The sequence below is a fragment of the Pristis pectinata genome, chromosome 3 (assembly GCF_009764475.1).
Source record: "Pristis pectinata isolate sPriPec2 chromosome 3, sPriPec2.1.pri, whole genome shotgun sequence".
Classification (NCBI taxonomy): domain Eukaryota; kingdom Metazoa; phylum Chordata; class Chondrichthyes; order Rhinopristiformes; family Pristidae; genus Pristis; species Pristis pectinata.
The window spans coordinates 116,629,706-116,654,704 of record NC_067407.1 but is presented as its reverse complement, the minus strand read 5'-3'; the positions used below and the strand labels follow the sequence as shown (position 1 = coordinate 116,654,704).

Below are 24,999 nucleotides of genomic sequence, written 5' to 3'. Positions count from 1 at the left end.
CAGGTCACAGGTTTGCAAGCTCAACTATTTTTGTGTTGCAACTGCTTCACTGAGTCCACACAGTTATGCAAGTTGGGTGCATACCCAACTCACAGGAGGTGAAGTTAATTCATTGCAGGGTGAAATTATTCTGTTGTTTTTGTGAAATACAAATATTCCATGTTTATTGGTTGGCCTGTCAGTTGCTTCGTATGTTTTTATGTAAAACAAAATGTTCCTTGCATTGTAAATGTATTTAAGATCAAATTCTGAATGACATAAACATTTTATTTTATATTGCATTTACTTAAAGTTGTGTAATTAGGATCATGTTTACTTTTTTAACCATGGTAATTTCTGAATATAACATTGGAAGGAGCTGTAAATTTAGCCTTTGCTTCATAAAACCATAAAACTGTTTTTGCAGACTTTTTCTATTAAATTAGACAATGTCCTTTGCCAAAACTTTAATCACTTTATTCTGAAAAGTGGATTTTCATTAAGATGACTGATTTGTAACTTTTCTTTAGGAACCTTGGTGGGCAACACATTCTGCAGAACAAGCTGATGTACGATTTGCTACAAGCCTTAAAAACTTCAATGGTGCTCGTTCAGAAAGTTCAAGGCAAAATACATGGTATCTTCTGTAAAAATCCTGAGCCAGCTCTCTTGGAGGTCATGTGTGGATTACTCACATCCTTTATTGAAATAATCCTAGATGGTAAGTTTATCAGAAATTACTGTTGTTCCATGCACTTTTCTGAACTAAAAGTGCAGGAATTATCTTTGACACACTAGGCAAGTTGCATGTTTTCTTTTTCGTCCTAATCTTTCCTGTCTTTCTATTGAGAACTTAAAATAAGATGTCTGATCTTACTGAAATTGGTTTGAGGAACAGCTGGACATCTTTTATTTCTTCTGCATTTCAGGAAATTTCTTGCAGACTGTTCAGAGTACAGCAGGGATGGCTGCGCTTCTGTTTATCAAGACTATTGTGGAATGTGATGAATTGTTGCCAAAGTTGGTGAGTGGGACTATTCTCTGGAAATAGTGTTCATTTAAGTTAATCAATTAAGTTCATTTTTATTTTGCCTGAAGCAAACAGCTAGAAGCAGTTATGAGAATGACAAAACACAAAAGCAAACTACTGTGAATGCTGGAAATCTGAAATAAAGACAAAATCTGCTGGAAGTATCCAGTAGGCTATGCAGCATCTGTGAGAAGGATATAACCAAATTAAGATACTCGAGTAGATTCATAAAAACATTGATATCAAGTATTAAAGAATGACTAGTAACATTTAATTTATAATATTAACTAATTTCTTATTTTGATGGCTTTGGGCGCCTATTCAACGAGCAATTTGAGTCCCAAATTTGTGATTTTGGAAGAAAAAGCAATTTTATCTTAAATGATCAAAACTTTGTCTCAAGTTGAACTTAACTGTGTATTTTCCTGAAATTATAATTGGGTCCTTCAGAATAATTTTATGTATGAATTGAATTTCTGGCATCATCAATGAGCTCTGCAGTTGTGCACCGCAATATGTCTGGTGGGCAATACAACCATCCCACTGATGTTCGTTGTGCCATTTTTCAACCAATTTTAAATGGTACTCATGAGTCAAGTTGCCCACTCAAACTACAAGAGAAAATACTTTTGAAACAAACTGGCCGCCTTTCCTCATTGTTAGGAAGGCAGAGAAATGGAAATCCAGTTTGTTAAGGAATTTTTTTGTAATGGAAGTAACATAGAAACATGGAAAACCTACAGCACAATTCAGGCCCTTCGGCCCACAAAGCTGTGCTGAACATGTCCCTACCTTAGAAATTACTAGGCTTACCCATAGCCCTCTATTTTTCTCAGCTCCATGTACCTATCCAAAGTCTCTTAAAGACCCTATTGTATCTGCTTCCACCACCATTGCTGGCAGCCCATTCCACGCACTCACCACTCTCTGAGTAAAAAAACTTACCCTGACATCTCCTCTATACCTACTCCCAGCACCTTAAACCTATGTCCTCTTGTGGCCACCATTTCAGCCCTGGGGAAAAGCCTCTGACTGTCTACCTGATCAATACCTCTCATCATCTTATATACCTCTACCAGGTCCCCACTCATCCTCCGTCACTCCAAGGAGAAAAGGCCGAGTTCCCTCAACCTGCTTTCATAAGGCATGCTCCACATTCCAGGCAGCATCCTTGTAAATCTCCTCTGCACCCTTTCTATGGCTTCCACATCACTTCCTGTAGTGAGGCGACCAGAACTGAGCACAGTACTCCAAGTGGGGTCTGACCAGGGTCTTATATAGCTGCAACAATACCTCTCGGCTCCTAAATTCATTTCCACGATTGATGAAGGACAATACACCATATGCCTTCTTAACCACAGAGTCAACCTGTGCAGCTGCTTTGAGCGTCCTATGGGTTCAGACCCCAAGATCCTTCTGATCCTCCACACTGCCAAGAGTCCTACCATTAATACTATACTCTACCATCATATTTGACCTACCAAAATGAACCACTTCACACTTATCTTGGTTGAACTGCATCTGCCACTTCTCAGCCCAACTTTGCATCCTATCTATGTCCCGCTGTGACCTCTGACAGCCCTCCAAACTATCCACAACACCTCCAACCTTTATATCATCCACAAACTTACTAACCCATCCCTCCACTTCCTCATCTAGGTCGTTTATAAAAATCACGAAGAGTAAGGGTCCCAGAATAGATCCCTGAGGTACACTACTGGTCACTGACCTCCATGCAGAATACAACCCTTCAACAACCACTCTTTGCCTTCTGTGGGCCAGCCAGTTCTAGATCCACATTGCAATGTCCCCTTGGATCCCATGTCTCCTTACTTTCTCAATGAGCCTTGCATGGGGTACCTTAGCAAATGCCTTGCTGAAATCCATATACACTACATCTATTGCTCTCCCTTCATCGATATGTTTAGTCACATTCTCAAAAAATTCAATCAGGCTCGTAAGACAGGACCTGCCCTTGACAAAGCCATGCTGAGTATTCCTAATCATATTATACCTCTCCAAATGTTCATAAATCCTGCCTCTCAGGATCTTCTCCATCAGCTTACCAACCACTGAGGTAAGACTCCCTGGTCTATAATTTCCTGGGCTATCTCTACTCCCTCCCTTGAATAAGGGAACAACATCCGCAACCCTCCGATCTTACGGAACCTCTCCCTTCTCAATTGATGATGCAAAGATCATCGTCAGAGGCTCCACAATCTCCTCCCTCGCCTCCCACAGCAGCCTGGGGTACATCTCATTCGGTCCTGGCGACTTATCCAGCTTGATGCTTTCCAAAAGTTTCAGCACCTCCTCTTTCCTAATATCTACATGCTCAAGCTTTTCAGCCTACTGCAAGTCCTCACTACAATCACCCGGATCTTTTTCTATAGTGAATACTGATGTAAAGTATTCATTAAGTACCTCCGCTATTTCTTCCGGATCCATACACACTTTCCCACTGCTGCACTTGATAGGCCCTATTCTTTCGCATCTTATCCTCTTGGCTCTTCACATACTTGTAGAATGCCTTGGGGTTTTCCTTAATCCTTCCCGCCAAGGCCTTCTCATGTCCCCTTCTGGCTCTCCTAATTTCCTTCCTGTTAGCCTTATACTCTTCCAGATCTGTAACATTACCTAGCTCTCTGTACCTTTTGTATGCTTTTCTTTCCTTTTGACTAGATTTATTGTAGCCTTTGTACACCACAGTTCCTGTATCCTCTCGTGACTCCCCTGTCTCATTGGAACATCAGTGAGGGGGAAGTTGACTAGGACAGACCCAAAACTACTAAATAAATTTTATCTTTGTGATCCATATCCCACAATGACTCGATTTTTGCTATTGTATATCACTCTTTGTTCAGAGTTAGCCCTAACAGGTTGCATTACTTTATCTACTCTTGGTTGTGGAGAGGTTAAATTGTGCAGGAAGCAGTTGGATGGTAATTTTGAACCAAATCTTGCTCAGTTTGTGATCAGTGGTGAACAGATGGTGCTTTCCACTGAATTTGTGGGACAATGTCTTCTCTGCAAAGATCTAATCATCACTGTCATGGGAACTTCAGCCCCTTCCCCACCCGTTGCCCTCCTTCCAATGTCTGCTGCTCATTCACTTTATTAATTTTATTATTATCTATGGCAAATTGTGTAAGAGATTTAAATTATGTTTTATCTTGTACATTTTTCTTTTACTTTGTGTGTGTGTGTGTGTCTCGCTCTCTCTCTCTCTCTCTCTCTCTCTCTCTCTCTCTCTCTCTCTCTCTCTCAATCAATCTCATCTTTTTATTCTTCACTTTACATGCCTTTTTGATTTGACTCATTCACTCTAGTTTGCCTATTTTTCAAAATCTCCTTTCAATTATCTTGGCTCCAATCTTGAAATCTTGGTTAAGGACATGGACAGTTGGTTCCACTGACCAGCAAAGTTACAGATGTCGTGTTACCATTGCCACACTGCACATCAGCTTACATTTCTGACATGGTGCAAAATTGTCTGGCAGTTGAGGGAGAAAAATAAGCAAATGATATACATTGCGAAATGCCCTTTTCCAGTGGGGCTTGGAATATCATGTAAGTTGTTTTTTCACCTTAATTGATTCACCTTTTTTTATTTTGATAGGTTCACGATCTGCTGTTTAACTCCACGAAAAGAGTTCATCATGCACCAGGATGGCTAATTCAGAGTTGTGGGGGACTTTACCAAGCTGCACCTCCTGATGATGCAGTTCTTTTCCTCATCCAGGGAACACTGACAATGTTAGACTGGGGAAGTGGAAGAATGAAAGATGGCAGTGATCAACTCCTGCTAGATATATTAACCGCTCTCCTGTCACTCAACACCCGGTAAGCAGCACATCCAAGTTAAGTTATAAACAAGCAGTATTCGCGTCCTTAGGTCCAAAAAAAATCGGCACAAACTTTTTCATAGAATTATAGAAGTGCTCTCTTATTCTCTCTTTAGCATTAGCAAAGACAGATAACTGACTGAAGTTAAAATTATCTAAGAGCTTTTTTGTTAAAGCAATATATTGATCTATTAAATCATTCTTAGGGGATCTTTGAATCAGAAGATGCAAATATGGCTGCAGTTATTAGGAGGCAGTTGCAATTTGTGACCACAGGCTTTCCACTGTCCTCACTTCGTAGCATAATTGCTTGCAACAGAAAATTAGAAGACCACTTTTTTTAAAAGAAACTAGAAAAATGAGTAGCCTGAATTGCATGAATTGACTAGAGTTTAATCCAAAAAAATCTGACCTCCAAAGCTCTGTGCACAGTTGTGGCGAATAATGTTTATAATTGATGCTTCAGTTATTATGATTTGAAGTTGGTTGCTTCGCCACCCCTGTAATTTATTTATATTTTCCCACATTGCCCAATTACCCTTTGGACTTTTGAAGCTAGGTAAAATCTGCACTCAGCCTGTCACAACTGTGTGAGAGATCCTGCGCCATCTCCAAGTTTTCCTCCACCCTGCCAAGTGATCCCACTATGTTACTGAAACTGAATCTCCAGTTTAAAAATTAAATAGGAGTCTGCTTCAGATTTAAGTTTCAAATCAAGAATCCGAATATTAAAGTATTGCAGTTAACTCAGCACAGAGTTAAATTTGGCACTGGGTTCATAGTTCTGGCTCAAATCATTGGTCTTTTATTATTGCTTGCTTTTCGAACATAGAGCAGTTCAGCACAGTACGGGCCCTTTGGCCCACAATGTTGTGCCGAACTATATAAACACCTACTCTACAATCATCTAATCCTTCCCTCCTACTCAGCCCATAACCCCACCCCCCATCTTTTTTTACATCCATGTGCCTATCTAACAGTTTCTTAAATGTTCCTGTTGTATCAGCCTCTATCACTATCCCTGGCAGTGCGTTCCAGGCACCCACCACTCTCTGTTTAAAAAAACTTACCTCTAACATCTCCCCTCAACTTTCCGCCACTCATCTTAAATCAATGCCCTCTGGTGTTGGCCATTGCTGTCCTGGGGAAAAGGTACTGGCTGTCCACTCTGTCTATTCCCCTCATAATCTCAAACACCTCTATCAAGTCTCCTCTCATCCTCTGTCACTCCAGAGAGAAAAGCCCGAGCTTGCTCAAACCTTTCCATATGAGGCATGTTCTGTAATCCAAGCAGCATCTGGTAAATCTCCCCTGCATCCTTTCTAAAGTTTCCACATCCTTCCTGTAATGAGGCAACCAGAACTGAACACGATACTCCAAGTGTGGTCTAACCAGAGTTTTACAGAGCTGTAACGTTACCTCATGGCTCTTGAACTCAATTCCCTGACTAATAAAGGCCAGCACATCATATGCCACCTTAACCACCCTATCAACTTGCGTGGCAACTTTGAGGGATCTATGGACTTGGATCCCAAGATCCCTCTGTTCCTCCACGCTGCTAAGAATCCTGCCATTAACCTTGTACTTCGCTTTCAAGTTCGATCTTCAAAGTGTATCACTTTACACTTTCCCGGATTTAACTCCATCTGCCACTTCTCTGCCCAACTCTGCATCCTGTCTATATCCCGTTGTAACCAATGGGATATAGACATTTTCTGCTCCACTCTAATCAAAGAGAACAATTGGTGGTGCATTTGTTCACCTGTGCAATTATAGCCCTTGGAAAAATGTAGTCAGTTCAAGTCCTTCAAATGGAAATGATCTCTGTCAACAAAATGTACAACAGAAACCTGACCAAATTGCATAAGTGATTGTCCTCCATTGCATAAAATAGGAATAAATACACATGTGCATCAGAACTTCATGTTAAATTTTGCTAGACATCTTATTGCTGATTTTCATTTAACATTTTAAGTGAGGTGTAAATGGTTTGAAAAGTAGAATTAACATTCCTGGAACACTCTAATTTGCTCACTAATCCTAATTGTATAAATGTCAATTTAGCTATAGATGTAAAACACGATGATGTTGGAGGAACTCAGCAGGCCAGGCAGCATCTGTGGAGAAAAGCAGGCGGTCAACGTTGGGGTCAGGACCCTTCTTCAGGACTGAAGATAGGAAAAGGGGAAGCCCAATATATAGGAGGGAAAAACAGGGCAGTGATAGGTGGACAAAAAGGGGGAGGTGGGGTGGGCACAAAGCTTTTAATCTAGATTCCAGCACCTGCAGTCCTTTGTTTCTCCAGTTATAGATATATCCCATTTAGTAAGAGTAAAGTGAAATGTCACCAGAAGAAAACTAAATCCCAAGAGCATTATCTCCATCCATTAGCAGCTTCTGTTGAGGTTGAAGGTGGCACCTAATTAAGGTGAAAAAACAAAAATCCAAAGAAAGGAATCTTAAGTGCTCAGCCACATGTCGAAGGCTAGTATATCTGTATGCTGCTAAGTGTCCTATGTCCTTCAGCATACTTACAAAATGGAGTCAGGTTTGTAGCTGATGCATATAATGATATATCTTTATTGGTCACATGTACATCGAAACACAGTGAAATGCACCTTTTGCATAGAATGTTCTGGGGGGCAGCCTGCAAGTGTCACCATACTTCCACCGCTAACATAGCATGACAAAAAACACAAAAATTATTGTAAGTTACAAAAATAAATAAATAGTGCAAAAGAGGAATAACGAGGTAGTGTCAGGGACCGTTCAGAAATCTGATGGTGGAGGGGAAGAAGCTGTTCCTGAAACGTTGAGTCTATGGAGGGCTTTTCCAGGCCTGAGACACATGTGAGCAGGAGAAGCCATTTGTCTGAAGGCATGGCTTTCTCTGGCTTTCTGCAGGTGAGAATCATATGAAAACCATGCCAAGAGTTGTTGCCAGGTAGAATTGATGTTATCTGCAAGTGTTCAGTTGCCATTACAGGAACATGGATCTATTCTCAATGCAGCCTGATTATCTTTTTTATGGTCCTCTCTTTTTGAAACACCTCAGATTATTGGAAAATTTATTAATGCCAACAAGGGTGCCAAAATGGGAAAAAGTAAGACACAAAAATTCAAAAGCAGCCAAGAGAGTATCCAGAAATTGTGTCAAAACTGCAACATGAATCCAGACCAGTACTTGGTATAAGTGGATTTCATTCAGAAGTGACATGGTATAAAGACTAGAAAAGATATCGGTGGTGTCATAATAACAATTCTGCATCATTTCCACATTATATAGAATTTTCCTTCTGTTTCACATTGTACATCAGGCATGCATGGTTGTAAAAAGGCTTAGTACTCAGCAATTTTGGCTCTCCTCCCTCTTCCCAGTCAACGAGGGAGTACAACCTTGGGTATTCCGGGCATAAAAATATTCTCCTTATTTGCACAATTACTAGTTTTCTACTTGCTTCTGTGAACCTGCCAGACTTTGCAATCTCTTGTAATGGATTGGATTTAGTGAATGGAATGTGCTCTGTATTATTTAACATGTGTGCATATTCCTCCTTTTGTGTCACTGATCTCTTTTTCTTTCAGCTTAAGGGAATCCAGTATGGCAATGTCAGTTTCCAGAATTCTGAGTTTTTGGACAACATCTGCATTAGATGCTCTCCATTCGGACTCATGCTCTCAGCATCTGAAAAGTTCCTTGAATGGAAACTCCGAATCCATTCAGAAACTACTGGAATACATATGGACACATTGGGAACATCCTTTGGATGCAGTGAAACATCAGACTAAAGCTATATTTAAAAACATTTTAAAAAATTCACCAGAAGACCATCGATAGTTCCAGTGAAATGACAGATTCATTCTTCTTAAATTTGACACAAAGTTTATTGGATTTAGAATGGCACGTCAAAGGGAAATATATTTCACTGAGCTGTTTAGTAGAATATTTGGGTACTGATTATATACTAACGGTAGATGACTCCATCCCTAAACAAGTTTTAAGGATAATGCATGAGCAGTCACTTGCACCATATGCAACTGATCTATTGGAAAAAATGTTTATCAGCCATAAGAATCAGTTGATGTCTTCACCGCAATCAAGCAATTGGATTAAACAATGGCACAAAACTTGGGTCCTGCCATTTCTTACGGCCTTGTGTGATGAGAAGCCCAGCCAACAACCTCCATCATTGACTATTATCTTCCCAAACTTTGAAATGCAATCCAGACAGCCTGACTTATATGATCAAAGAACTTCGCTTTTCTGACAAGGCTGAGAAGAGTGGTGAGTAGGATGAAGAACAATGGTAATGATGTTTGCACTGACATTCTTTGTTGAGGGGGAGAAAATATTCTTTGCACAAGTTTGGTAGTTGTAATACAAGTAATTTAAACCTAGTGTATACCTTTCCTACATTTCAATTTTCAAATTCAGTACCTGAGTAATATTTATTTCAACAACATAAATATGCCAAGCCTTTAATTGTTTGCTGAGAGTACTCAGTGTTGGTATGTGGGGAAAAAATAGCTGGAATTATGCACACATTGAGTGCTGTTGGGACGAGAAAACAGATTCAAATTTTGGATGGGATTTTCCACCAGTAATGGTGAGAACTATCTTGACTTTGAATAAAATTAGGGATTTTGTACTTCATTTAAGCAAAATGTCGAGCACATTTAATGGTTTTATTGAAGCATGAATCTTCTAGCTTGATGTTTTAAATCAGAATTAACAGAATTAACATTTTTCTCAGATTCCAGATAGGGGAATCTTTTTTTCATTTACATCCCAATTTGATTACTTTGACTAGCAACTTCTTGAAAAGAGTAGAACTTATGTTAAGAATGGTGTTCTGGTGGAAAACCAAATAAGAGCTGCCCTTTCAGTTCTGCATTGCTGCTTTTGTCAAAGTTACATTTTTTATTAGCATGAAAGTTTAACAAAGTGAATAGTAACGTCACTGAATATTTGCAGTTCGAAGCTTGCAAGTTCTTTTCAGATGATCTGGAGTGTTTCCCTTGATACCCATAGACATCAGTTTTATCAGGGCTTATTAATGCCACACTTGGTCAGAAGCTACTTTGATGTCAAGGGCAGTCATTCTCACCTCTAGAATGCAGTTATATCAACGACATGGTGATTATGGCTCTTTTCCTGCTTATTGTTTCCAGTTAATAATATCTGCATTTTAGAGTATTGCAAATAATATTGATTTGGTTAAACTTCAATATTCCAATAAAAGACAAGAGGGTAGTGGTGAAGTGATGCTATTCTGATTGGAGGTCTGTGACAAGTGGTGTTCCACAGGGATCAGTGCTGGAACCTCTTCTTTGTGATGTATATAAATGACTTGGACTAAAATGTAGATGGGGCTGATTAGTAAGTTGCAGATGACACAAAAACTGGTGGAGTTGTGGATAGTGAAGAAGGTTGTCAAATGATACAGCAGGATGTAGATGAGTTGCAGATATGGGTGGAGAAATGGCAGATGGAATTTAATCCGGGCAAGAATTTCCTCCACGCCCCCTCTACTCCACCACCATTTATAAGCACCAGCAGGGCTTCTGTCGAAGTAACAGCAGCACAATGGAGCAGCTGGAGGAAATTCCCCCAAACTCTCTCATGAGTTGACTTTTTAAAAAATTGTTGTATTGATTAGTTCATCAAATACACTTTCTTAGTTATTTTCAAATTTCCTATGCCCACAAGTAACAGAAAAAGTGACTAATAGGCAACTACATACTTCTGGTACTTGGGGGAGGGGGGAAATTTGAGGCTGCTAACAAATAACCAAGAAAATCTTTCTCCCCCTCCACCCCCCCACTTCAGCATCTGAGGCTCCAGATCCATGTATTGGGGGATGCTCCTACTTTGTGCCAGTTTTGACTTGAAGTATAAGTGATTGACACATGGGTGAACTGGTGCATGGAAATTTCTTTCTGCCACATATTCCTGTTCCTTTGATAGTTATAATTTACACATTTCTATATTTTCTGTATCACTGCCATTATGAACCCAGCAGCTTTTATACATACGGTATCTTAAAACGGCTCTTTATGCACAGATGTATGCCCCTATTTAAGTAACATTCATATCACATTCCTGTATTCTTATTTGGTTAGACATTTCTTGGGGATGTGGCAAAATAATACCTTTATTATAGGCCCGATCACATTTCTTGCAAGATATAAGCTAAAAGTGTGAAACACTATGTGAAAGTAAGCTACAGATACAAGTACAGAAAATAAGCTACAAGTCAATTGGAACTCTCAATATGAAACATTTCTGTACTGCGGAACTTGAATTATAGAAAAGAACCAGATGGCATTGGTTTAAGATGAGAGGGGAAAGATTTAATAGGAACCTGAGGACAACTTTTTCCACACAGAAGCTGGATATGTATATGGAAACCAGCTGCCAGAGGAAGTGGTTGAGGCAGGTACAATAACAACATTTAAAAGACGTTTGGATGGGTTCATGGATGGGAAAAGTTTGGAGAATAAGGGTCAAACGTGGGCAAATGGGACTAACTTAGATGGGCATCTTGGTCAGCATGAATGAGTTGGGCTGAATGGCCTGTATTCTGTGCTGTATGACTCTAAAGTGTGAGATACTGTACTGTGGGAGGTCAGATGTAAGGGGAAAGTATAAGTAAATGGCAGGATCAATAAGAACATTGATGTACCGACAGGATCTTGGGGTCCAAGTCCATAGCTCCCTGAAAGTAGCAACAGAATTCAATAGGTGCTGAAGAAAGCATATGGCATGCTTGCCTTCATCAGTCGGGGCATTGAATGGAGAGTCAGGAAGTCGTGTTGCAGCTGTATAAAAGTATGGTTAGGGCTGCACTTCGGGTATTGTGTGCCGTTCTGGTCGCCCCATTACAGGAAGGATGTGGAGGCTTTGGAGAGGGTGCAGAAAGGGTTCACCTGCTGCCAGTATTAGAGAGTATTAGCTTTAAGGAGAGGTTGGACAAATTTGGGTTGTTTTCTCTGGGGCATCAGAGGCTGAAGGGAGACCTGATGGAAAATTGCTCCTAGTGTTGTGTAGTGGGAGAATCAGAGGGGAGTTAATAGAGATGTGAGGTAGATTGTCAGAAAGTAAGTGGGTGACTGGGACTAATGGAATAGTTCTGAGAGCCATCAGGGACTCGATGGACTGAATGATTTCTTACGTTATCAAGAAAGATAAAAGCCACTTTCAGGCTGAAGATATCAATTCCAAAATAAGCACACTTGGATCAGATATTCATCCTGCTTGGTTTCCATATTTTGTGAGAAAACTTTTCACATACTTGTTAATATTATACATCCTCAATGTGCATGTTTTGAAAAAAGGAATTGTATATTTTTAATATCTTAATAGTAAATGAAATATTAGCATATTTTACACAAGGCTTCTTTATTCTTCATTTTTCTTCAAATTTTCCAATAGTTTTTATAACAGTTGTATAGTGGTAAGTTACATTGTACTATATTTTATAATAAGCAAAAATTGCAGCACTTGCTTAAATTAATACTGTTTAAATTTCATCCTTTATAATCTTGTGAAAGGTCCATCATGAATTTGAGTATATTGATATCTCTTGAAAATGTAGTAAGCATCTCTTTTGCTTATACTGCACATTTTCTCCCTTGCATTCTCTGCTGATTCCTGACCATGAATTCCAGGAGATAAGAATAGTAAAAGCAAATTTTATGCTGCTGCAGATTAGTAATTATAGAGCAACTTGCTTCAAACTAGGTTAATCGATGACTCTTTCTGCTGCTAAGTAGATTCTTTGGTTACTTCCATTAGGTGCTTTCAGCTGTAGAGGTGCTCTTGAGCATTGATGACTTGCTTGAGAACAGCTAGAGCTCAGGGACTCTGGAGCGCTGCTGAGAAAATCCACATGGACCAACTGATACCTATTAGCCTGATAAAACAGGCTTTGGTTCACAAACATGAACAGGTATGAACAACAATTTGTGAATTTTTTTTTAGTCAACTTGTATTAAACTGTCAATTGCACTGGCACATTTAGGTGGACTTCCAGTGAGTTCTCCAGACATAGTTGTTTATTCCAGGGAGATTGGGAATGGTTTGGGAGAACACTGCTGAAGGAGCTGCACACTGCTGTTGACAAAATCAAAGGTTCCTTTGATACCCAAAAAATGCTATGCATGCACACTCTTGACTCTGTTAACCCCGCTGTGGGTGACATCTCCCACCAACATCCACAGGTGCCTTACATGGAAAGAGGTTCAATTATTTCATGCTTTTCCCTATTTATTACCAGCCTCATCTGTTTCCATCTCTGAAATGGTGCGCTGTCCTTATTTTGAAATACTAATTCTGTAAACTTGATGTCATCCAAAGCTTGCACCTTGCCATTCATTCTCACCCCTGTGCTCATTGACCTGCATTGATTCAGGTTAAGCAAGGACTCGGTTTTAGAATCCTCCTCCTTGTTTTCAAATCCATGGTTTTGCTCCTCTAATCTTCTTCAATCCTACAATCCTCTGAGTTGTCTTTGCTCTTTCAATTTAGCCACTTGAACCATCCTTAGTTTTAATTTGCATTGTCATTTTTGGCCTTGCCTTTGGCTGCTGATTTCTGGATTTGGCTTCCTATGCCTCTCTGCTTCTCCAACCCTCTTTCCTTTAAGTAGTATTACAAAACCAATGTATTTACATAAGCTTTGGTCAACTAACCTGAACTCCATATGTGTCTCATTTTTTATTTGGTAATGTCCCTGTGAAGTACTGTGCCACATTTGACTTTGTTCAAGTTGCTATATAAATGCAAATTGCTGTTCATAGCAATGACAGCAGCCACAAGAGCATAGTGCAGCTTTTTTGTCTTTTCTAGCATTTTATTGGCTATCTCATCTCTCCTTAACAAAATGAGAGATGGACTAATTTACTTGGAATTTAAAAAATCCCAGGAACTCAATTAGTGATTCACGTTGGTAGCTGATGTCCTGGTGGTTGATAGTTCTATTATGAATAATTAAGGGAAGTGCACTTTGATCTTTTCTGCTTTACTGATTTGAAAATTCCCTCAGAGGTTACTTCATAATCACATGTATGTAAAAAAAAAAAAAAAAAAAAAAAAAATTTTCGTTTGTCCTACCTTGCTCTCAGCAAACTGGCAGGCTGGTCTCCAAGCTTTAAAATATTTGAACATAAAGAAATAATAGCTGTCATAGACCTTACTATCTCTCTTCCTTTCAACTAAAGTATACCATTTTGTATATTACGTCATTGAAAGTCATCACTCCAGATTCCTGCCTTAACCCTTGATTTCCTTGAACCCTCGGTTCCCTTAGTGTCACCGTTTCAGACACACTCATCGATTGAGCATCCATGTACTCTCCAGAACATTCTAAAGATTTGTATCCCTCCCATGGCATCTTTCCTTTATTCACTCAAGCAGCCAGCGCTTAATCTAGAGACATTGACTCCGATATAGATCTTCTCTGCCCAGTTGGACTATCAGTATCCACCTATCTGAATTCTGTACATGTCTTTAACATCATCTCTCATTCTTAGAAACTCCAACAAATGTAGGCCCATTTAACACAATCTGTCCTTGTGGAACAACCCTCTCACTGGGCTCTGAGAGCCAGCATAACATGACCCCCATTCAATCCAGTGAATTTGCAGATTAGCCCACCCATGTGAAGTATTGGTATTGGTTTATTATTGTCACTTGTACCGAGGTACAGTGAAAAACTTGTCTTGCATACTGATCGTACAGGTCAATTCATTACACGTAGTTACATTGAGTTAGTACAGAGTGCATTGAGGTAGTACAGATAAAAACAATAATAGTACAGAGTAAAGTGTCATAGCTACAGAGAAAGTGCAGTGCAGGTAGACATTAAGGTGCAAGGTCACAACAAGGTAGATCGTGAGGTCAGAGTTCATCTCATTGTATAAGGGAACCATTCGACAGTGGGATAGAAGCTGTCCTTAAGTCTGGTGCTACATGCCCTCAGGCTCCTGTATCTTCTCCCTGATGGAAGAGGAGAGAAGAGCGAATGACCCGGGTGGGTGGGGTCTTTGATTATGCTGGCTGCTTTGCGCAGGCAGTGAGAGGTAAAGACAGAGTCCAAGGAGGGGAGGCTGGTTTCTGTGACGCGCTGGGCTGTGTCCACAACTCTCTGCAGTTTCTTGCGGTCCTGGGCAGAGCAGTTGCCGTACCAAGCTGTGATGCATCCAGATAGGATGCTTTTCTGTGGTGCATTGATAAAAGTTGGTGAGTGTTAAAGGGGATATAAGGAATTTCTTTAGCCTCCTGAGGAAGTAGAGGCACTGAGCTTTCTTGGCCATGGCATCTACGTGATTTGACCAGGACAAGCTATGGTGATGTTCACTCCCAGGAATTGAAGCTCTCAACCCCCTTGACCTCAGCACCATTGATGTAGACAGGTGCATGTCTACCTGAAGTCATGCCCCTTTCCTGAAGTCAATGACCAGCTCTGTTGTTTTGTTGACATTGAGGGAAAGGTTGTTGTCATGACACCATGCCACTAAGCTCTCTATCTCCTTCCTCTACTCCGACTCATCGTTGTTTGAGATGCGGCCTACAATGGTGGTATAATCTGAAAACTTGTAGATGGAGTTAGAGCAGAACCTGGCCCCACAGTCAGGAGAATATAGTGAGTAGAGTAGAGGGCTGAGGACACAGCCTTGTGGGGCACCAGTGTTGAGGATAATCGTGCTGGAGGTATTGCTGCCTATTCTCACTGATTGCGGTCTGTTGGTCAGAAAGTCAAGGATCCAGTTAAGAGGGAGGTGTTGAACCCTAGGTCTCAGAGTTTGGTGACAAGTTGCTTGGGATTATTGTACTGAAGGCAGAGCTGTAGTCAATAAACAATAGTCTAATGTGGGTGCCTTTACTGTCCAGATGCTCCAGAGCTGAGTGTAGGGCCAGGGGAGATGGCGTCCGCTGTAGACCTGTTTCGGCAATAGGCGAATTGCAGTGGGTCAAGATTGTCTGGGAGGCTGGAGTTGATGCATGCCATGACTGGCCTCTCAAAGCACTTCATGATGGTGGATGTCAGAGGCACTGGTCGGTAGTCATTGAGACATGTTTATGTCCTTCCTTGGGTGAGATCAACATGTATAGCGTACCCTCGGTGCAATCTCACCAAACTTTCATTTAGTTACGCAAGACTTCTGCTTTCGCCATTCTCCCATACAAGCAAGCTTCCGATATACTTTAAGAAGAAAAACACAATGATGCTGGAGGAACTCAGCATGACAGGCAACATCCGTGGAGAAAAGCAGGCGGTCAACGTTTGGGGTCAGGACCCTTCTTCAGGACTGAAGATAGGAAAAGGGGAAGCCCAATATATAGGAGGGAAAAGCAGAGCGGTGATAGGTGGACAAAAGAGGGGAGGTGGGGTGGGCACAAGGTGGTGATAGGTAGATGCAGGTAAGAGATAATGATAGGCAGGTGCGGGGGAGGTGGGGAGTGACTAAGAAATGTTTTAAAATAACAGTTATAAAAACAACCCATTCTTATTACAGGTCCGTCTAGATGCCTTGGTTTGGTATGTGAGACAAACCGCACTACGGAAGCTGTATCTCAGCAAGAGATGGATTTAGTAAAATTCTTCCTTCCATATAACCTGAACAGTCAATCTCCTGCAGTGAGGCAGAAAATAGTGTGGGTAATGAGAAAGGTAGGCCAGTTTTGATTCTCCTGTTGTAATAACCTTCCAGCAACATTATGATATGGAATCTGTTATCAATGTTATTAAAGATATTTTTGATGTTTAAACTTGCTTTGCTTCCCATTTAACAATTTTGATGCAGCTATTCTACAGGATATGGGACAGTTCCCAAATGCTTTATAAACAAACTCAGGCTATTAATAGGCAGAAGAGCACTGGATGTGAAGAAAAAACAAATAATCAAGATCCAGAAGTTCAGCTTCAACAATACAAGGTACAGACTAATTCATTAATAATAATGCTGTATACTTCCAGAAAAATAATTGGTTGAAGTTGAATATGTAATTGATGTAAATAACACAATTAATTGTTACTCTGTTTTTAAAACCAATATTCTGGTTCTTCGAAAAACATATTCAGTAAAATATTTTCACTTAAGAAAAAAGGTATATTTCACATGAATCATTCCCCCATGCCTTGGTCTAATCTTAAGCATTTTTTATCTTTGAGATTTCATTCCTTTGTCTGAAAAGTAATTGAGGACTTTACTTGGTGTGTAACCATGTACAGAGTAGGATCATGATAAAATGCAATATTAAATCAAATATGAATATGTAGTATCTACTTGCTTTATGGTAGTCTTTCCTAAAATAAACATGAGAGCTGGGTCATTGACAGAAATAGATAAACTAACACTGACTGATTCCCTAAGTTACTAAGTGATTGAATAACTAACTGAAATGGAGCCATCTTTTTTCTGGATGGCTTTTCCAGGGTTCTTCTAATTGTATAAACAGACACAAACGATACAATCGGAAGAGGCCAAATGCATCAAATTTATAAGGATTTCCCCTTGCCTTAATTCAATTTTAATTTAGCAGAAAGATGGCCAGAGGAATTAATCACCAAAAACCCCAATGACTAGACCTATCAAGCAGGATTCAGCCTTTACTTATTTTAATACAATTAAACTTCTGTATTGCATCTTGTTGAAAACTTGTAAATCAGATCTGAGATTATTTGCTAAATTTGCACATGGAAAATTTGATTATGGTTTTAGAACCGTCTTCATGGATATTGTCTGTCATCCATTGAGCTTTCTTCTTAAAATAAAATGCGTGTTAGTGCCATGCTTTAGAAGTGTGGCAGGAATTTGCAGTGAGTTTTCTGAATTGCAATTTCCCCATTACGCATTCCCAACCTCGGTCAAAGCTGTGGATAGGAGGAATTCTTCACAGAGAGAGAGGTCTGAAAGGGACAGGTAGGTTAGGGGCTAAATAAAATAATCCTGGAAATGGGCAGGGGGATCACGATTCCCAGTTATATTCCAGTTCTGTTCATTGTGTTGTAGCCAGCAGTCCATATTTGCAACTCATTATCATAATTATTATGTGCAATGAACACAGGGTCAATTGGGTTCCTACATTTTTACTTGGTAGCAGTGAAGAACAAGTGCATTGTGCCAACTAAAGGTACTGACGTTATTTGGGATGGGGTTGTATAACAAAGAACAATGTTGAACGTAGGAAAGGACAGGACCAAAGGTTTTCGTGCTTTGCTGGTGGTCTTGATGGAAGAGATGGAGATAAAAAGTTTCTGCATCCAGAGTGTGTTTGTAGGTCCCCAGGAAAATGATGAGGAACCAGTGAGAGCAAATGACTATAACAGTCGATGCCAGGAGAGCAGTGCTGAGGACCTAAATGCAATGTGGCAAAAAACTTAATAACCTCAAGTTCCCAAGAGCAGTGAATAAATCTTCAAATACCAAATCTCACCAGCTATATCTTTAGTCTCAGCCACTGCTCAGTTCCTCACATACTTGTCAGTTTTCTACCAAGAGATTCTATCATCCAGGACTGATTCTAATCACACTCCAGCTTGAGCTCTCACATGTAGCAGTATTGTAACCCTTATAGGCATTGCTTGCAGTATGGAGCCACTGCCAAATGTTCCTCTGTGATAAGCACACCACCAGACATGTAGGATGATGCTCAATCTCTCATGCAGGCACCAGGTGGGGAAAGAGGCACCTCTGCATATTCCCACCTCAATATGGAGGAAACCATGCTAGCTGTTACCAGAAATGCCATTGCTGAGGCTGTGGGGAGCAGCAGAGATGAATCCATTGAAGATGGTACTATGCTGTCTGTTTTATCAGTCAACTATGCAAGAACTAGAACAGAGTCAAGTAGTGGGTCGAGAACTAGCAAGTAGTGAGATTGAGGACGTGCTGCAGTTTTCTATTTGCAGCCCAGCTCAGATTCTGGCAGTACTTGGAGGACAGTAGTCGGGGCAGAATCTGCACATTGTGAAACACTGGGCAGGAGTGGCTTGCAACCATGGCAGGAGGCAAGGATAATGAAGGTGCCAACCCACCAGAAGCATGGTCATGTACAAGTTCTGCTGCACTTGTATCTGATGATGATTTTGTTGGGACAGGCTGAAGAAAAAAATGAACCAACACAGTTGGTCCACCACAAGGAGACACGAGACTGCAGATGCCAGAATCTGGAGCAACAAACAGTTTGTTGGAGGAACTGAGCGGTTCAAGCAGCATCTGTGGAGGCAGAAGGAATTATCAACGTTTTGGATCAAAACCCTGTCTTGATGCAAGGTTTTGATCCTAAACATCGACAATTCCTTTCCCCCACAGTTACTGCTCGATTCTCCAGCAGATTGTTTGTTGGTCCATTAAGACCTGTTTCGTGTCAAAAGAACAGAAAAGAGGCCTTTGTTCCATCTGTTTTGTCCATCCCTGCCACAGTGGCAGTGGTGGCCTCTTCTGTCTGCTAGTGGACTCTGCCATGATGAAGCAGCTGATGGCCAATGACTTGGTTTCCTCTGTAGTTCAAGCAGAGGCCACTAAAAATCTGATTGCAGTGGAAGCTTGTACTGCAGTTGTGCACATTTAGCTGAGCTGCCACACCATTGTGACTGTGGATACCACTGATCAAAGGGGCTTACCGTTTTTTTAATAACAATTTAGCAAACTGCCAGCTAACAGATTACTGAGGCGCCAGGGAGTTATTTATTCTTGGAGGTTTGCTCTTCACTGATGCCCTAGCTGTTGTCAGCCAGCTAAGCCCAGCCTGCTGCTGGCCGTGTTGAGATGGTGCACACTGAAGCTGGGACATCTTGATCCAGAAATTGCACCTAAAGACAGACGTCAGGGGAATCTATTGAGGATCATTAGTTTTATTTAATATGCAGTATGGTGCAGTTAATTTTATTTGAAATGTGTATTTTATTCTTTCTTGTATTTGTCTTTGTGACCAAGAAACAGCTGTGAAGGAGAGTGATACTGAAGATAAGGAGTGAGGGACTATAAGTAAATGGGGAATAGGGGTTGAGGTCGATAGTATTACTCTTGAAGTAATTCTTCATGTCTAACCTGAGCAGGAAAGCTTTTCTTTCTCTGCCTGTGTTTTCTTATCCCTCCTCTTTGCTCTTCTCTTCCTTTGCATTGTATCCCTGCTCTAAAACTGCCAGCCTGATGTTTTTCATTTATTTATTCATGTGGACGTCACTGGCAATGCACTTGGTTCGCTCCAGAGTGCTGCTGTAAATATTCATAACATCTAAAAGCCTTCTATCCAAGTGCAAAAAAAGTTCATTGCTGTGGTTGCTTCCACAGCCACTGGCAATGCTATCCTTGCCCTGTTTAGAACTGGGGTTGGATCTTTTGGCAGATTTGATTGATGACCTTCTCAGTGAACTGCCATATATTGTCACTTGATTATTTTCTGTGAGCAGATATATAGCCTGTTGCTGAGATTATTTGTCCTGTCCCTTCCTGCTTTGCTCCTATTGGGAAGTTCTGCTTATTTTCTTAGCTATGCTATATTCCAAAAAAAGCTTGGCCTGCCAATACATCCCTCTTTGGGAGCACATTAAAACTCTTGATAATATGCTATCCCAACAGTTGGAACTCCCGATGGTTTGGCATCTGACTCACGAGGTGGTATTTGTAATTTGCACTCCTCCTGAGTCCTGAGTCCCAATTCCCATACTCTTCTTGCTTGCTGGGTCCCTGGTTTCTGTGCTTCCTGACCACTTCCCTGAGCTCCAGTTCCCATGCTCTCTTCCTACTCACTGGGTCCCAGGTTCCTGTGTCCCCTCCCCTGACTGCTTACTAGGGCCCCGGTTCCTGCACTCCTATTAAACTCACATGGTTCTGTTAGCCATGCTCTCTTGAAACTTACCAGTTTTGGTTTCCCACACTCTCTCTCAAAACTTCTCTGTTTCACTGAAATATTACTATGTAACATCTTTTTTAGATTTAAAAAGAAGTGAATTAAAAGTGTGGTATCACCAAAGTTGAAAATGTACTGATTAACAGAATTTTATTGAAACTGCTTTGCACAGAAGCCTTGAGGTCGGTAAATCATCCTTTGACAGCTGCTGAGTGGTAAATACTGCAATGACATCAATCTGGAAAGCAGTGGTAATATGTACAGGTGTAGCAGTAGTTCAGTCAATTACTCTCTAACCTGTGTGGTGGTTGATCCCTTTTAACTAGCACTAGTGGGGCATACTTCTTCCCTTATAACATTTTTTTTTTGTAATCCTTCGGGAATTTGTGGTACTTTTTTTTTAAAAATCACCGTTTTGGTTTGCAGTAATTGTCAAACTGCCATAAGCAGCACAAGGTTGACTGAGATCTTCTGCAGTTTGGATATGTTAAGGTTATTACAATGAGAAATTCATAACTGAAATGTTCAGTTTTCATGCATAGACTTTCTGTGTTTCAGGACTTTTTGATCTGGGTGTGTGACAGACTGTTCCAAGCTCTATTTCCTGGTGCTTCATTCCCAAGCAAATTCATTGTCTTGAGTCTCTTAGGAATAATTGCTGAACTTTCTGAAAATCTGGAGGGTAAGTTTGGCAGAAGGTGGTCTTTGTCACATGGCTACGAAAGTGGCCAGTCCTGAATTCCTGCTTAGAACTTTTTCCCAGGTAACTCACAGCTATATTGAGTAAAACTCAACTTCCTCGACTTCAGCCACTATTTGCCACGCTAATTATGCAGTGACTGAACTGTTTTTTTTAAGATTCTTCTGTTACCAGTAAAATATTTATTCTCTGCCTTCCAGATCACTTATCCTAGTCTGACTGCAAGCCCACTTTAATGCAGGCTTGAGCATTATCTGGCCCATAACCGGTTTGGAGTTGATCCCAGCTCCAGCTGGACAACTTCATTGGTGTCAGACCATGCTGTTCTTCCAGTATCACACACTGATGAAACAACATCCTGGAAGGCAAAATCCATCCTTGTTTCTTTTCTCCACTACCAATTCTCCCACCACATTCCTACATTTGGTGTGTGTGAGGAATTCCCACATTTCCAACGATGTGTGAGGATCTCATAGACTTTCCTATCTCTAATCTGAAGATCATTTGTCCCGTCTCTTCTCTCTCTTGAACCAATTCTTCATGTCTAGCCTGGGCACTAAAGACTTTCTTTTTTTGCCTATGCTTTCTGATGCCTTCTCTGTGCTCTTCTCTTCCTTTGCATCGTATTCCTGCTCCAAAACCTCCAGCCTGGTGTTTTTCATTTGTTTATTGCCTATTCACCTGGCTCTTCCTTCCCCATTCCACTTTCTCCAAGTCATTCAGTCTGCTTAGATCTGAATGCATAATTTTTCCACTCTCTCATCTTTCTCTCCTCTTGTTTTGTCTATAAGATTTGCCTTCTTTTATCATGGTGTGTTCCCACTAAACTGGGAGCCACCCTGTTTCTTTTCTTGTTTCTCTTATGCTTGCAGATATTATAAACAGTTCCTTCCTCCCTGGTAAGGTCCCTCTTAATTTCTAAACAACTCCTAACACACATTAAAATAACGTCCACCTTCAGACCAGTTCTCTACCTCAACGTCTTTTGCTATCCAAAGTCATTGATGTTTAACCATCTGTGCTTAATTTTAACATGATTTTGGTGAGCTTGTTTTTATCATTTCTGAAGATTCTTTTAAACAAACTATGAACAAATCTACTAATATTTAATATCAAAAACTATTTAAGGATAGTACAGACATTCTGTTTTGATCTCTGAATGGTGGGGTGTACTTAGTGTTTAGAACAAAATTATCGATGCAGTACAGTGAAGTTTTATGTAAAAAAAAAATACTTTGAAAAGTGATTTTAATATCTTTGCACTTTGTTCCAAACTGCTTTTTTACAGATCAAAGTTACAGAGTGGTGCAAATAACCGATGTCTTGCAGCCCGCCTATGCTGATGCTTTGTTAGGGTGTTTGAACAGCACCTTTGAGGAAGTTAAGTTACTAGCCTATGATCTGATTCGGAAACTTCCAGCTACAGTTTTAGGATTACAGGTAACAGACTAAAACTAAAGCTCTGGTTGTTCTTACTAAGCAGGTTCTTTTTTTTTATATATTGTTTGACATCTTGCCAAGGTTATGTAATGTTTTGCCTCTTGTAACCTATCAAGGTCTCATCTGTCACACTTGAAAGTGTTGCAAGTAAATCATGGAAAACAAGCTGATGACCTTGCAGTGAGGCAGCAGGACAGAAGGCAAATGAGATTTAAGGAATGGGAAAAGGGAATTGACTGAGAAAGTGAATTGAAAGCCCAAGTAGGTTCTGAAAAAAAACGGAAAGCGTGATTGAATTGAGAAGCAAACTAAGAACAAAAGTTGTAATGTGTTGAGATTGTCTTAAGAGCTCTTGAAATAATTCGCAACTTGACAGAGTGGCACTCCATTCATAATTCTTCACTTTTAGGCAAGAATTTGGTCATTAACAATGTGCTCATTGATTAAGAGTACTTGCACTATTCGTTAATGGCTTTCTGGACAACTAATCTCCAAATGCAACGTCTCCATGAAAATCATGATGCCAGCCAGAAACTTACTGATACATAGTTTGAGTTATGACTTGCTGTCTACAAGTTTCTGTTTTTAACAAAATCTGGCACATCTCAGTTCAAATAGCCTCTGTAGATCTCTGTAGTTTCTTGTTTGGATTATCCACTTCCTTTGCATTCACATATACAGTGGCATGCAAAAGTTTGGGCACCCCTGGTCAAAATTTCTGTTACTGTGAATAGTTAAGTGAGTAGAAGATGAACTGATCTCCAAAAGTCATGAAGTTAAAGATGAAACATTCTTTTGAACATTTTAAGCAAGATTAGTGTATTGTTTTTGTACAGTTTTAGAGTGAAAAAAGGAAAGGAGCACCATGCAAAAGTTTGGGCACCCCAAGAGATTTGAGCTCTCAGATAACTTTTACCAAGGTCTGAGACCTTCATTAGCTTGTTAGGGCTATGGCTTGTTCACAGTCATCGTTAGGAAAGGCTAGGTGATGCAAATTTCAAAGCTTTATAAATACCCTGACTCCTCAAACCTTGTCCCAACAATCAGTAGCCAGGTGCTCCTCCAAGCAGCTGCCTAGCACTCTGAAAATTAAAATAAATGATGCCTACAAAGCAGGAGAAGGCTATAAGAAGATAGCAAAGTGTTTTCAGGTAGCTGTTTCTTCAGTTCGTAATGTAATTAAGAAATGGCAGTTAACAGGAACGGTGGAGGTCAAGTTGAGGTCTGGAAGACTAAGAAAACTTTCTGAGAGAACTGCTTGTAGGATTGCTAGAAAGGCAAATCAAAACCCCCGTTTGACTGCAAAAGACCTTCAGGAAGATTTAGCAGACTCTGGAGTGGTGGCAACACCTGCACAAATATGACCTTCATGGAGGAATCATCGGAAGAAAACCTTTCCTGCGTCGTCACCACAAAATTCAGTGTCAGAAGTTTGCAAAGGAACATCTAAATAAGCGTGATGCATTTTGGAAACAAGTCCTGTGGACTGATGAAGTTAAAATAGAACTTCTTGGCCACATGGAGAAAAGAGGGTGCAGAATTTCATGAAAAGAACACCCCCTCCAACTGTTAAGCACGGGGGTGGATCGATTATGCTTTGGGCTTGTGTTGCGGCCAGTGGCACGGGGAACATTTCACTGGTAGAGGGAAGAATGAATTCAATCAAATACCAGCAAATTCTGGAAGCAAACATCACACTGTCTGTAAAAAAAAAGCTGAAGATGAAAAGAGGATGGTTTCTACAACAGGATAACGATCCTAAACACACCTCAAAATCCACAATGGACTACCTCAAGAGGCACAAGCTGAAGGTTTTGCCATGGCCCTCACAGTCTCTCGACCTAAACATCATTGAAAATCTGTGGATAGACCTCAAAAGAGCAGTGCATGCAAGACGGTCCAAGAATCTCACAGAACTAGAAGCCTTTTGCAAGGAAGAATGGGCAAAAATCCCCCAAACAAGAATTGAAAGACTCTTAGCTGGCTACAGAAAGTGTTTACATGCTGTGGTACTTGCCAAAGGGGGTGTTACTAAGTACTGACCATGCAGGGTGCCCAAACTTTTGCTTTGGGCTCTTTTCCTTTTTTGTTATTTTGAAACTGTAAAAGATGGAAATAAAAAAAGTAATCTTGCTTAAAATATTAA

At 40.4% G+C, this 24,999-nt stretch overlaps 1 protein-coding gene across 1 annotated transcript in view; it reads left to right on the top strand.

The window, feature by feature from the left end:
• The window catches only part of thada (THADA armadillo repeat containing), a 299,794-nt gene that overhangs the window by 10,651 nt on the left and 264,144 nt on the right, over positions 1 to 24,999 (top strand). The window contains 14 exon segments of the mRNA XM_052011253.1: positions 510 to 700; positions 909 to 1,003; positions 4,629 to 4,852; positions 8,440 to 8,665; positions 8,667 to 9,036; positions 9,039 to 9,062; positions 9,065 to 9,139; positions 12,653 to 12,676; positions 12,679 to 12,806; positions 12,922 to 13,051; positions 16,375 to 16,529; positions 16,663 to 16,794; positions 21,272 to 21,395; positions 22,702 to 22,853. Coding sequence (XP_051867213.1) covers positions 510 to 700; positions 909 to 1,003; positions 4,629 to 4,852; positions 8,440 to 8,665; positions 8,667 to 9,036; positions 9,039 to 9,062; positions 9,065 to 9,139; positions 12,653 to 12,676; positions 12,679 to 12,806; positions 12,922 to 13,051; positions 16,375 to 16,529; positions 16,663 to 16,794; positions 21,272 to 21,395; positions 22,702 to 22,853 — 2,050 coding nt within the window.